The 15,446-nt window shown below is 47.8% G+C and overlaps 1 protein-coding gene across 1 annotated transcript in view; it reads left to right on the top strand.

The window, feature by feature from the left end:
• The window catches only part of LOC119100491 (ATP-dependent RNA helicase A-like), a 44,195-nt gene that overhangs the window by 14,669 nt on the left and 14,080 nt on the right, over nt 1–15,446 (top strand). The window contains 1 exon segment of the mRNA XM_037223582.1: nt 12,946–13,097. Within this exon segment, the coding sequence (XP_037079477.1) occupies nt 12,946–13,097 (152 nt within the window).

Genomic DNA, 15,446 nt, shown 5'->3' on the forward strand with positions numbered 1-15,446 from the left:
AGTGCTACATGCCGACGATACCTAACTGTTAGACTCCGCTCACTCAGACCAGCAACCGTTTTGAAATCCCGGCAGAAGGGAAACATCGAAGGGATGCAACTTAATGGGTTCCGTTAGGTATAGCTCCTATAGCTAGGAGAGCTAGAGAGACAAAATTTACAGTGTGTGTTGAACTGTACGTGAACTCACTTAGGTCAAAGTTTGGAGTTCCTACGTCATGACCTTCGGGTCAGATAAGGTCAAACAAGGTTAATGTCCAGATTGGTCTCCAAAGGGCCCCCAAAGCTAGGCAGCTGTTCTAAGCAAAATGCCACACGTTCAGTTAACGTCAGTGACATTGTTTGACATTTTAAAGGTCATGATGACCAAAATGATACGAGACTGTTTTAAGTTGCGCATTTAGATAAGCGACAAAGATTATGCTAGGCATTATGCTCCTAAAAGGAAAATGCCGACCTAGGTCATTTTACGTCAGTGACCTATTCTGACGTATAAACGTCTATGAAAGATGTGTAATGCTGTTCCTGCTATCAATATATTCAAAATGAACGCCAGAAACCAGCCCATACAGCAAGCCCGAAAGTAAAAAACAGATTGGTTTTGACCTTGGTCTGACTTTCATAACTGACCCTAGGTCATGCTATTTGTTCATTTAGTTGTTGTGTCGCCAAAGAAAGTGTCTCAGAAATGTATGACTTTGTCCACCACTCAGGTGTTTGATCGGATTGAACGATTCCCTAGAACGTGCCTTCGCTGAGACCATGGCTTGACTTTGACCTGCCACAGGTCAGCAATTTTACAAAGTGCAACTAAATTTTTGATGTCAGACGATCCGCTATGCAATTTTCTAGAGCTATGCAAAATTTGGCGTGGCTACGCCGAGCCGTTCGGAAACCATTGTTGGAACACCTTCGGGGGGTATGTCGATTTGACCCCCAACCGAGCGCATGTTAAGGGGTGAACCACGCGCGAATCATGAGGGAAGGCCGGCTCAGAATTGGACAGGAATAGCAGTTTTTCATGTACAGCAGTGCAGGTCATTTGACATGCTCGAGGCTATGCTGAGGTGGGTGACGGGCCGCATCCGCACCACCCGGCTCGAGGCTGCATCGGACCCGACGATGGGCCGATCTCACGGTAGAGGCTAGGCGCGATCCAGCGGCAGTCCCCATTCAGGTCAAATTGGGTGTCCGACATTATGCTTCATTAGAAATGTCAACAAACAAAAAAAGTGAAAATTTCACTCCGAAATATCAGCAGCATCTATGGTGTTTCCCTAAAACCATTTTCATCGATCCAGCGCTTCGACTACTGTTCCACAAACTGCACAACAGATTTGCGAACACTGAAGTGACAATATGTGTTCATGATGAAGCAAGCTGCATTGACACGTCTCCAGATGTAGCGCTTTTGTCAATTCCCGCTACCATCAGTTCCTTCTGGTAGACTGAATACTTATGGGGCTGGCATTGCAAAGCAAACGCGGCCGCCGATTATAAGGTGTGGCGGCAAGAAGACACGTAATTGTTGCCCGCTGATGGAACTGCCTCCTGTCACTTCCTGCGCCTGCTAATCTGTCGTCTGGCTGGTAATACTTTCGACACGGTGCATACATCAGCTCTCATTTTGAGTGGCTGGGCTTTAAACTGAGTCCGATTTTCATCCGCGCTGAGGCTGCGCGAGACTGGCACGTGCCAAACTCATTGTTGCTAAGGCGCTCCCGCGCAAAAGCGTCTTCGTGTGGGCTTCGTTGTCGTCAGTTGTCCACAAGCTTACTACCGTTGTTCGGCGCGCCTATTCTTGCACGAAGTATCACGGCCTCGAGCCGCATTGCCAGGATGTGATCGTGATATTCAAAATTGCACGTGCACGTATTTCGAAGATGAACTTCCCAGACTTTGGATTCGACTATCAACGGAAGTAAGGCACGCTTCCTGCAATTGTTGTTTACACGTAGCAGGGCCAGTGTGTAAATGGATGATTTGCATCACACGCATGAATGCAGCCAGAAGAAATGATCTGTGATCAGGGGTATCACTTTCTAAAATCGGCGGGGGGACGGAGCCAAAGGGTGACCTGACCTGCCCCAAAACCTGATTTCTCCCCAGATTTCTGGCCACTTTAATCTGCACCCCCGATATACATTTAAAACCTAAGAGCTATTTGGTCGGTTTCAAAATTATTTTGATGCTGCAGCATGAACTTCCCACTTGAAGCTGATGTGATAGCGGTGATGACAACATCGTAATGACATATTGCATATTGACATACAATTATGGTGTTTGATGATGACTATGATATTGATAATGATGGCATTCCGATACCTAGTGTAACCAGCAGTCAACACACTTGCTGGATTTCATTGGCCCATCGCACCCTTTTGTGTTCATATGTATTGGGGTAGGGGAGGGGAGCCCAGTCCCACTGAGATTTATAAAGTGACACCCCCTTGGTTATCTTAGTCCAACTGGCATGTCACTCTGTTCAGCCATGAGACGTGACCAGAGTTTGAATCGCTAAGTTTTACGGTCGGATGATAGAGGCTAACGGATCCGTGGATCATTGGGACACTTATCAGTGAGCGGCTGGCGATATGAACGGCAAACCTTTACCATGAGGAAACCAGGGCTTGCACTGTAGTTGAGAGGTCGCATTTGTGGGTTTGGAATACATCCAATAGATTCCAAATTGGGCGAGCCCTCAAACACATGGAGCGAGGATTCCAGCAAAAAAACAAAAACATTTAGAAGCACAGCCCATCATTAAAAAATATAGTTGTGTTGTATTCAATATCATGCAATGCTCACATTTCCTTCAGATTCACTAAGTGTAACACTTCTGTCAGCCGCGCAACGGACAAAGGTATTATAACTTCCCTTATTTTCCATTTTCGCTTTATTTTATTGAAAAAAAGTGCAAGCATTTTCCAGGGAATATTCTAATCCATTAAACCTGGTGATTTCAACACTGAAACATTACAATCCTTATGAGGGTTCATGGTGGCAACTGGCGTAGCAGTTCTAGTATGTTCGCTATGGGTACATCAATGGCAATACCTAAAGGAAAATTGTTCCGCTCATGGCAGCTCCTTAAGCTATTATCTACACGATTTCTCAGAATGTTTTGTGCCGTCCACTGCGGCGCCAAAGTATTTTTTTCTGTTAGGTTGCAATAGATTGGGACTTATCAGACCAGGACAATAGACCATATACACATATATATATATATATATATATATATATATATATATATATATATATTACCCCTTTCTTCATTCTTTATCTGGAAGATAGGCAAGACGCTATCGCGAGATCAATTCTGCCTTGAGTTGATTGTACATAAACTGACAAAATCACGCGCTAGATGACTGTATTAAATGAACAACTGGCGCTCTTCATTAAACAGTGATCCGATGGACTATTTTTTAAAACCAATAGGACTCAGAACCTTTGTCGGAATTTTTACCTGAGTTGTACAGATATCACAAAGATTACGCGAATGTAGATTGAAGATCAAAACGGGTCAACAATTTGTACATTTAGTTGCTACAATTTGTACATTTTAGCGCTTTATACATTTTAGCACTTCGTACATTTGTACAATTTGTTAACATTGCCAGTCCATCTTTGTCTGGATATCTTCAACACTCAGTCAGAATTAATTAGTGGTACAAACTACATAACATAGTTTTGAGCATGCGCGCGCGCATATCTTAGACAAAAACCTCGACACCAGACGCTGCGGTCTCCTTAGGCGGCGCAGCATCGGCCCCGCAGCCCACACTAGGCCGTGGCCAACAGGTGGACAAAAGTAGTGATGCGTCTGAAGGAAGTACCTTTGAACGCCTTTGGACACCAAATCGTACATTAGAGATATCCCGGGCGCATATTTCACTTGTGCGGTTTTTAGATCCATGACGATAACGTATTGGTCTGCACAACACCGCGAAGTGTGCAGGAATCTGATCATGGAGCTGAGGAAAGGTGAAAGTTTATTTGTCGAATCGCTAAATTAGTTTTGAAAGACATGCAGAAACATGATTTTACTACGATCATCGTTGCGAGCTCAGCGCCTATCTCGTGGCGCTACCTGCAGTGACCAGCGCCATTCGGTTTTACTAAAACTACGGCCCATGTCATCGCTATCCTTGCTCTCTGAGATTACGGTCGTGTCATTGGGGCTTTATGACGCACTCAGCTGCTGGGGTTTTATGCACCGCCAGTCTCTCACCCCGGCGGGAAGGGCGGGCACCGTGGGAAATAGAAACCCGCAACCGTGGTTTCTCAGACACGCAATGATTAACGCAGGCGCGCTCACCAATACACTATCGCCACCCGGCGCGCTGGCTCAACATTTTGGTGGTATTTGTTCATTAATCGATTCTGAAAAATAAAGAACGTTCTCAGGCAAACACATGGTGGCCTTGCGTATTTCGAACCCATTTCGACCCGCTCCATTCAGCAGTAATGAGACCCCCTCTTTCCGGCAAAGGGACCCCCTTGAGTACAACACTACGGCGCACATTGTTATTCTCGGTAAAGAGCCGAAATACCCTTCAGTCCCACCTCAGCGTCTTTTCCGACCGTCATTCTGGCGACACGGGGAGGCCTCCCTTGGCCGATCCGGAGGCCCCGGAGGATACATCATATCGCATTGGTCCGCTCCCTGACGCGGGAGGCCTTCTGAACCGCGCAGTTGACCCGGATCGACGTCATTAACGCAACAACATCTCTGCTCACCGTAGGTGGTCAAATGATTGGCACATAGACTCCAGTTGGGCTTAACGGGCCGATGCTGGAAAATGGTTGGAGGGCCCACCGTTTGGCACTGGAGGCCCTGACTGGCCCAGGATCTTCTATTGCCTCAATGTGATCACTCATCATAAGTTCTTGTTCCCTTCAATTGTCAGAGGGCGCCGACCAACGCAAGAGACCCTCTGTCATTCGGACTCCCGTCTCCGTCACTGCTGGACAAATCTTCCTCTGACCGATTCGAAGCCCCCCCCCCCCCCACCCCCCCCGTTAACACACAATGTTTTGCTAGGCACTATGGGTCCCTGAACGATACAGGAGCCCCACCGATGTAAATCGCAGGCCTAGCCTCGTCCCTGCTTGGGAAATGGGCCTCAGAGCTCAGACCAACACGGAGCTAGTTGTTCGATGTTCGTGATCTCTGGCCGAAATAGACGAACGCTCTGTCTCAGAGGTCTCTATCAATGCAAGAGATCATCTTAGTGACATTTAAGATCACATTAAGGGCGGGGGGTCCTTAATGTGACCTGCAACCAGCCCTTCAGACCCTTCAGCCTTCCATCGGTTCCTTGATATTTGGTCTCAAGAGACCCTTCGGTCCCTCTTCGGGCCCCCTCAAACACCGCGCCGACTCGGAGTCACTTGCTGCCACAGGATCCCTGGTCGGCACTGTGCCCCTAACCGACGCAGGAGCCCCTTTTGTGTCAGGGACCCCGAACATTGCAAATCGCGGACCCCGGCCTCGTTTCTGCTCGCGCAATGGATCTCAAGGGCTCAGACGGACATGAACCGACCGCTCGGTGTTTGTGGTCTCTGATCGACTTAGACACCCGCATCGTCCCAGGGTTTCCTAAAACGGTTCAAGGGGACCTCTGACCAATATTTCAGGTCACGACCCTACGGGCCACAATTCTTTATGTGATCTACAGCCAGGCCTTCAGGCCATTATGCCCTCCAACCGGGTCTTTGATGGTCGGTTCCGGTGAGCCTCCCGGGCCCCTCTTCGGGCCTCATCGAACACTTCCCTTGGTCAGCTCGGAGCCCTTGCGAGCACAGGGCCCTCAGTTTGGCCCTGTTGGTCCCTGACAGATACAAGTTTCCCAATCAGCGTAAATCACTGGCCCTGGCTTTATAGCTGATTGGGAAGTGGGCCCTCGGGCCCATACCGACACTGAGCCGACCATCCGTGCAAATGGTGCGTTGGTACCTGACCGACATATAGGCCCATATCGACTTAGATGGTCCCTGATCGGCGCAAAGGGTCCTCCGACCATTATTTGAGGGTCCGTCTTTGCAGGTCTCGGCCCCTGAATAAGACTCCGACCATTCCTTTATATTCTTAGACCCCCAACCGGGGTCTAAGGGGGCCCTGACACAGGTCTCTGGCACAGTGCCCCTGTTAAGCGCTGTGGGGCCCCGAGCAATGTAAATCGTTGGCTCCGGTTTTGTCCCTGCTTGGGAAATGGGCTCTTAGGCCCATGCCGCCACACAGGCGACATCGCGTCACTGGTCGCGCGTGACCGAATATAGACCCTTATTGACTCAGTGGGCCTCTGATCAGTGCGCAGGGACCTCTGGCTGGCATTTGAGTGCCCGGCCCTGCTGGCCGGGCCCCTGAATAAGACATCTGGCTGGTTTTTCGGGCCCTTAATCGTAGGTTGCGAGGGGCCCAGTGGGCTCTGCCTGCGCCACTGTATGATACTTAATTGATGTAGAATGCTGGATGATAGTCTCAAGCCAACCACCAAACTCTTCATACGTTAATACCTTTGGAAGGGTTCTATCAAGGATTGATGACCTGATTTGACCTGAGGTCAGACCTAAGAATTAAATGAAATTGTTCCTCTCATGTCAGATCACTGTTATCCATACAGCTATATTATATCTATAATGATATCAGCTATATCAGCTATATCTATAGTTATACAGCTTTATCATATCTATATCTGTTATCTATACAGCTATATCTATATATAAAATGTTTTGCGCGGTCATTGCACCAAACCAGTTTGCTGCTGTTGTATCTCAGTAAATGAGTGCTTATGAGAATAAATCAGTGTGGAATGCTGAGTCATTGGCCCAAGCAAACCAGCAAACTGTTTACATGTCAGTAACTACGTCAGCACTAGTCGGTCAGTCGGTGCCAGTACCTTTGGAGGGGGACTATCGACGTCTGATGACCTGGCTTGACCTGAGATCGGTTCTACAGCAGCGGTTTCCACTAATCTTGTTCGAAGCCAATGGCATCATCAACTGTATATTCACTTTGCCAAAGCTGACGATTGTACCTTAAGAAAGCTCGCCTTGGTATATAATATTACTACGTTTTCTGTTTTTTGCACGAATTTAACTGACCACTAATCGAAAGCCTTTAGTTGATGAGAAGGCTCATACTGCATGTATTTATTTGGATAGCACGCGCATCAAGCCGCCGTGTTTTCTCTCGCGTAGCTAGCTCGCCCACGGATCAATGGGCGGGGCATGCCACCCTCCTGACCCGCGCGTGAATAGAAGTGCTCTATCCACCGGGATCTATTACGGCTGGTGGTGACAAAGCACCCTGCACAGCCAGCGGTGTGCTGATAACTAGAACGATGCATTCTTACCTAAGAAAACCATGTTTCAACACAAAAGTTAATCAGCTGTGGTGCAATTCGTAATGTAGATGAAGACGCTGGGATCATGTCCATAAATCCAGACTATTGTCTCGCTTGAGGCCTTAGCACCGGCGTGGCGGCGGGAGAAGGGGAAGGGCACTGTCATGTCCCACACACTTTTGAAAGTCGCACATTACCCCATTACACCGTAGAGCATGCGCATAATTTTGTTTGAAAAGTGTTTTGTCACAGCCTCTAAACGGATGCCCTCTTTAACACGTCCGTGCGTCCAAGATATGCCGTTCAACAACTGATTTTTCTGGCCGCAACGCGCATCGGTCCCACTAGGCCCAGGACTTGGTCCAGTGACCAAGGTCACCATTTTCACAGCGCGCAATTTGTTAGCCACGCAAAATGCAACGGCGATATGTAAATGGATAGGATGGTATAGGCAAACTTGTTTACGGCGACAGTGTTACCACAACGACCAGGCGGGAACTTTTTCTAAACGCGGATAGCGCTGTGCAAACCATGTTTCAAAACGATGTTTGAGTGCTCAGTATTGGAGGAAGCTACAAATGTGCGCGATCCTGATATCCTGGGAGTTGCGTTACGCTTTGCTGTTGTTAGCATGTCTACCTTCATTTGTATCAGGCTGCCATGTGTTTACTAAGAGGCTCTAAAACGTGCGTTTTGCATAAACGTGCGTCTCCAAGGTCTCTATTGAACTTACACAACTTAGCTTACATGACTGGGGATCAGAGCGTCAAGATGAACATGAACGTCCCCCTCTCCTGATCATTTTAGATATGTGGACTAGACTATCTATTGTTCGGACTATCGTCTCTCCGGCTGTCGTCTAGTGTGCTAGTATGTACGCAGCGTTTCGGCCAGTTAAGTCCCCGGCCGCCATAAGTTCTTTTTGATTCCTAAAAAGAACTGGATGGCGTTTGACATTCAGTGATTTGATCCGTCAGAATTGCTGGAATACGAACCAGGGTCTTCTGATGCAAGTCCAGTGCTTTTTTAGTCAACCGGGAGGGTCTCTCTCTCCCTCCCTCTCTCTCTCTCTCTCTCTCTCTCTCTCTCTCTCTCTCTCTCTCTCTCTCTCTCTCTCTCTCTCCTCTCTCTCTCTCTCTCTCTCTCCTCTCTCTCTCTCTCTCTCTCTCTCTCTCTCTCTCTCTCTCTCCTCTCTCTCTCTCTCTCCTCTCTCTCTCTCTCTCTCCTCTCTCTCCTCTCTCTCCTCTCTCTCTCTCTCTCTCTCTCTCTCTCTCTCTCTCTCTCTCTCTCTCTCTCTCTCTCTCTCTCTCTCTCTCTCTCTCTCTCTCTCTCCTCTCTCTCTCTCTCCTCTCTCTCTCTCTCTCTCTCTCTCTCTCTCTCTCTCTCTCCTCTCTCTCTCTCTCCTCTCTCTCTCTCTCTCTCCTCCTCTCTTCTCTCCCTCTCTCTCTCTCTCTCTCTCTCTCTCTCTCTCCTCTTCTCTCTCTCTCTCTCTCTCTCTTCTCTCTCTCTCTACTCTCTCCTCTCTCTCTCTCTCTCTCTCTCTCTCTCTCTCTCTCTCTCTCTCTCCTATCTCTCTCTCTCTCTCTCTCTCTCTCTCTCTCTCTCTCTCTCTCTCTCTCTCTCTCTCTCTCTTCTCTCTCTCTCTCTCTCTCTCTCTCTCTCTCTTTTTCTATCGAAAACGTGAGTAGAACCAACCAGTTCGTGAGTAGAACCATATTTATGGTTTCCGAACGGTGCGGCGTAGCCGAGCCAAGCTACACATAGCTACAGTGAATAGCGAATCTATTCACGTAAAAAAATGAGATGTACCTTGTAAGGTCGCTTACCCATAGCATATCAAAGTCAGGCCTTGGCTGTCAGCGAAGGCATCTCCAGGGAATCGCCCAAGGTGATGCAACAGCGGAGTGTTAGACGAAGGCCATGCCTTATCTGAGATAGTTTCATAGGGAAGAAACCAATTGAAATTTGAATTGCAACAAATCCATTGGCCTAGGATCAGGTATAGAGGTCAGAAGGAGGGCAAAACTCACCTGCTTTTTTACCCGAGACCTTGTGTTTTTCGGGGAGCTTCTGGTGCTCATTTGGAATACATTAATGACAGGTGTGTTAACGAACCTATCAAATCTAATAAATCTGTTAATGACCTCAACAGGCATGTTCAATGGGCTTTTTAAGAACCAGAGTATGCCACAGACTTAAAATGACGAAGTCAACATTTTGTTTTAAATAACATGCCGCCTAGCGCAATCCTTGACGCTTATTCAAATGACGAAATGGGAGCAATTTCGTAGATATTTGGTCATCTTGAGCTTATAAAGGGCAAACAATGTCACTAAATTCATGGAAATGTTGCTTTTGACATCTAGCTTCGCGGCCGTTACATCAGGTCTGTGGACACTTCAGACACCAATCTGGAGTTTTATCTTGTTTGCACTTATTTGACCTAAAGGTCATAATCTGAAAACCTCAAATTTTGACACAAGTAAGTTCACGTACAGGTCAATCTATCCTACGAGTCTGGTGCCTCTAGCTTTGAGTTTTCGAGATCCCAGAGGCGGGCAGATTGACTCCCAACCGAACGAAGGGTATTCAGGAGGCCACTCGGGCGCGCGATAAAGCCGAATGAAGCGCGCTAGGTGAAATACACTACGCACGGCCGGCTTGTCACGACAGGTGTGGTGCGAGGGCAAAAGGGCGAAATGTAAACATGACGATATCATTTAAAAGATGCTGGTTGGCAAAGGCGGCATGCAAAAAGGTGAAAAGCTTGCAAAAAAGACGCGCTAAATTACGGGCTGTCTAATGTGATAACGTGCAAAAGGCGTTTCACTTGGCTCAACCTAACGTTTTTCTTTAACACGCCATCATTAGCACCCACCATCTTGGCGCGGGATTAGACATTTTTTATATTCACATTTGACAAGACGTACTCCAAGACATATTCTTACGTCTCTTATTCGATAAGAAACATTGGCGAAAATTCCAGCGGGAGCTCTTTCCCTCTAGGGAGAGCTCCTGCTTGCGGGATAAAAACCAAGTTGTCATACCCACACATATCATACCATGCGTATAGCCTCGCTGTCATCCTGTGTGGGCGTGACGCGCCATTGCAGCCCAACTGGTGCCTTGTGCGGCCGGCACGCTGTGCGCGCTGCGCGGCGGCGCGGCGGCGGCATCCGCGGCGCGGCTGGCGGCAGCGAGAGCCCGGGGCTGCGCGCACGCCGTCGCACCGGACCTAGGTGCGGTGCCCGGCCACCAGCGGGCCGCCGAGCCGCCCGCCCAGCTCGCCACCTCCAAGATCAGGCGCCCTCCCAACGCCTTCATGGTGTTTGCCAACGAGCACAGGTGAGCTCTTGCGCGCCCGGGTTCAACTGAGGTCGCCTACTGTCGAGATTCTAACGAGAGAAGTGCTGTGCTGTTTCTTCGTCTAGTGTTGTAATAATATTTCACGAATTTTTGTTGACCAATCGTGTAGGGGTAAGCCGCCCCATTATAAGCTCTTAAAAGTCGTATGAGATATTCATTACGTTGCCAGCCTAGAGGCCACGTTCGCTGCAAGACTCACGCTTCTCAGAATGCCCCAAGCCACATGGTACCCAAATGACGGCCCGCAGAACTCAATCACTTGGGGCGTGCTGCTATTGATGCTCGTGTTACCCGGGTCGTACAATGCGTTACGTGTCTTACGAGCTGCCCGTGCCGTGTTACTCATCGTCGTCCGGATCGTAATTTCGATTGCAAAACAAGCATCGAATCGACACGCATGCATGTTATATAAAACTATTACTATGCAGGCACTATAAACCAACAATGACAGCACTATAAATTAACTATTATGGCACTATAAACTAGCTATGGCGGCACTATAATCCAGCTATAACGGTACTATAAATCTACCATGACGCCACCATAAACTTATTATCACGACACTATAAACTAACTGTAACGGCACTTTAAGCTTACTATAACGGCACTCGGAACTCAATTATTTGGGGTGTGCTGTTATTGCCCGCGTTGCTCAGGTCGTGCAGTGTGTTACGCGTGTTATTGTTATCCACGATGTCTAGCCCGGATCGTCATTTTGATAATAGGACAAGCGCCGAATCGAAAGTTTTTTTTGCAACGGTTGGCGAAGTTCTGGCCGTTTTCTAGGACATTTTGAGTTTTGTAGCTGGGAGTATTGAAATATTGTCGAGATGTATGTGATGGAGGTCGTTTATGTCCTTTCTCCGTCACAGCGTTACAAGCCGGCATTCTAACGATCTAAATTGTTATCGAAGACGTTTTTTTTATTCAACCTTTGTACGCTCAGTTAGGTGCATATTTTGTGAAAGTACCAGTATGGTACGGCTCTGGGTAAGACGATGAAGGGAATGTTCACACCTGAAGATGTTGAGGCAAGATCAGATATGACGTAAGCTCAGTTATAACTATCGCTACACCTTTGAGTGGAAAAGACTGCTCTAGACAACCCATTTATCTGTTTATTTAATGTGTCCCTCAGTACGTCACTGTTTGGTTACCTTATCGTTCCTTGCACAACATCGAGAGTCAACTGACGGCCGTTGTACATGGAAATCATGCTCTCGAACGCCAAATGTGAACGACTCAGCGAATATAATTGTTAGCCTTGCTTCATGGCCAATAGAATGGCAAGATTTGAGTGGCGTTATTATTGCGTGGTGGATGTCCGGGTGACCTTGGCATAGTTTCCCGAAAAAGTCTGCGTATTCTAGCGGGCGTGTAGCTCAGAAATTAGCGGGGTTTGGATCTAAAGAAGTGCAGGGCTGTCAACTGCCACCGAATGCTCTTCAAGATAACCATTTCAGCTTAAGCCCCCATACAAGTGTGGAACACTCCCTTCAACAAACTATCGAGTAGATACTTTAAGCAGTAACAATGCATCACATTGTTACTGCTTGCATTCCTTTTAGTATCAGCTTTACCATACTGCTTCTTCGCAGTTATTAACGCACAAGAGTATGTTTTCGCTTGGGAACCGTCATTTGAGACCCTGGCCATTGGTGAGGTCATCCGAAGTGATGGACTTGTCCAATACAATGCTGAAGTTGACTTAACTTCGCACCCTGCGACCACTATACAATAAAAAATAATAACTGCCATCAGTCATGCATCGATATTGACGCTATGATGCCAACGGTTCGCTCAAACTTAGTTCCTATCACGTCAAGCGTTAAAAAATCGGCTCCGATGACGCTCTTAGACTTTTTACATCATGCGAATATCAGCAATGCTCATGCAGATTCGTAACGTCGGGGGTCATTCGCGGTCATTGTCGTGGCAGATAATGTGAGAACCTCATATGACGTTAAGTCACCCCATGGAGGTAAATGGTGACACGACCGCACATAGCAACGGCCGAGATGTTGTAAGTCACAAACACAAAATATTTCGAGGTGGGTAGACTTTTGCTTAAAGGTCACTTATCGGGCTCTTTGTCCCACTGAGTGTGTCCGCGCTGTGTTCTACCTGCGCCACGTCCGTCAGTGTGACCCGCATCATGTGTTGGCCGCGTCTGCTGACACCGTTACTGTGGTCTGAACGGTGTCATGTGACAAGCATGCTTGCCCCAACAGAAAGCTGCTGGCCCGCGCCTTCCCCAACGAGAATAACCAGGCTATATCCGTACGGCTGGGCTGCATGTGGAAGGCCATGGGCCAAGACTACAAGAGCGTCTATTACCAAATGGCCAAGGACGCAGCGGCGGAACACAAGCGCATGTATCCATGTGAGTTGAGGTACCCATGTGTGAGTATTCATGCCAGTAACCATGTAGGTTTAGTTAGGCCACTTCAGTTGGGAGCTGGATGTACAGAGCCGCACATTCCGTCATGCATGAGATCTGCGAGATATCATATATGTACAGCTACAGCCGAAATAAAGACCCTTCGCGCTACAGTGCGCCTCACTTCTCAGAGGTCGATTTTGGAACCTTTGGAAGTGTAACGTAGCACAAAACTGCTGTGCGAAACACTCCTGATGCGGGAGCGAACCCTCGGCAGCATACAGATCAGAGGGGTGCAGTGATGGAGGTATGGAAGGGTGGATTTTGACGATTTGGTAGTGAAGCTCGACCGAAATTGAAGTGAGCTAAAGCGGTTGCTTTGCACTCGGCTCTGTCACATGTCAGAAAAAAGGGTGGCAAGCATACGTCGCCATGTTTCGCCTTATTCGGCAGAATGTACGGAAGAGAAAATAAGGAATCGCAGCGGCAGTTTTCTTTTGTTGTCTGTTTTTTGAACATTTAACCCTAACACTTTTGTAAGACGCATTTCAGGGATTACCTCCCCGCTAAGTGGTGCTTGTTGCGTGAGCCCTGAAACCGCCATCCCATCGTGAAACCCCGGGTCAACAGGAGAACTTTACGGCCAAAGCTTAACGTGCCGCATTGTTTGGCCCCGCACGTTCTACCCTGAGGCCAGAATCTTCTGACGTCACCTACCTTTTGCCGCCCCCGCTGCTGCTGGCCGCAGTCCATGCTAGCCAGTGGCAAATAATGGGCGCATGAAGCGACTCGAGCCCTCACCGCCACCAGTAGGCGAATCTGAATGCAGGCGTTCCGGCGCGGGCAAATTTGGCATTTCAGGAAGAAACATCGACACCTCCGGATTAACGAAACAACGTATTGTTAATATTGTAATTAATATCGCAAAACAAGAGCAGCAAGGCATAGCAAAACCATGTTACCCGAGCTTAAGTTGGTGGTTGTATCTGACTTTCATTTGGGAATGACGATTGTGACGTTACGCTGAAATTTTGAGCATATTGGACCGATTTCGCGAGGCCTTGGACGGAAACACACGGCCTAAATAAACGCATCGATGAACAAAACTGGCGTGCCCTTGGGTTTGAGACTTGGTGTGTATCTGAATATTTGGCTGCAGCCAACCAAAATACATGACTGGTCGTGCTAGTGAAAGATTTTAATGCCAGGTCCAAATTCTAGGTTAGATAAACACAATGTATTCAAATATATTTGTGGTGGTCTGATCACCCTTTCCACATGGCAGTCTCACGTAATCTTACAAAAAACTTGGGTCATCTGATTTTGGCATAATTCATTCTTCTTCCCAACAACAGTGTCGTTTTGTTATTCCGAAGGTGCCAACGTTTTTCCCAAATCTTACCCTAAAAAAGAGCAAGTGATATTTACCTTTATTTTCTCAGTCAGTTACAATAGGTCAATTATTTAGGGCGCCTGCACTCGGATTCGGCTGCTGGTGGTAGGGAGGGTTCGAGTCGCTTTATTCGTTTATTGTTTTGACTTGTTGGCATGAACTGCGGCCAGCAGAGGCGGGTGCGGCATAAGTCAGGGGATCACTGATGGCCTGCAGGACGAGCAGGGCCAAGCAGGTTAAATTTTCGCCGTAATTCCACGGCAAATTTTTAGTGCTAAAATCATGGATTAGAGCTCTTTGGCAGGTAATGATCACATGAATAGCGGCAGATTTGCATGCATCTGGGGACCCAACAGCTGGAACTGAGCGCGCACCGGGACCGCTATGTGAGGTGTGTGAGTAGCGCGCGGACGAGCACCCCACGAGGGCTCCACGGCCTACTCGTGACTGGCGCATGCAGCCCGCCATGGATGGACGGGGTGTCGCGAGGATGCAGGATGAAGTGAGAGACAGGATAGAAGTGACAAATAATTCGGACATGAGTCACGTTTTGTGCGATAAGATAGAGAAAGCCGGAAAAGGGTACGAGTTATGATAGAAATAGGACTGGGAATCGAATAATTTACAGCGGCGTCATATCCGAGCATGTGAATGCAAGTAATATAAAAGCACGGACCAATATGCAAGAACACCGCGAGAAGGGGCCAAAACACAAGCTCATAACGACATTTCGTGTCGCAAACACACTCCAGTAACATGTACCATCTCTCAGCAAATTTAACTACTACAAGTGAGTCAGCCCCTCTGCTGCAACGGGAGTTCTGACGTGGTCAATCCGACAGCGATTCGACTTCATAAGAAAGTTGCATGATGCAATAAAACGATGGCATGTTCAGCAACATATTTTCGAAATGGTGGAATTATGTTCTCTAGAACAGTCTTAAGAGGGAGTGTTCCCT

The sequence above is a fragment of the Pollicipes pollicipes genome, unplaced genomic scaffold (genome assembly GCF_011947565.3).
Source record: "Pollicipes pollicipes isolate AB1234 unplaced genomic scaffold, Ppol_2.1 Scaffold_4881;HRSCAF=5763_pilon_pilon_pilon, whole genome shotgun sequence".
NCBI lineage: Eukaryota > Metazoa > Arthropoda > Thecostraca > Pollicipedomorpha > Pollicipedidae > Pollicipes > Pollicipes pollicipes.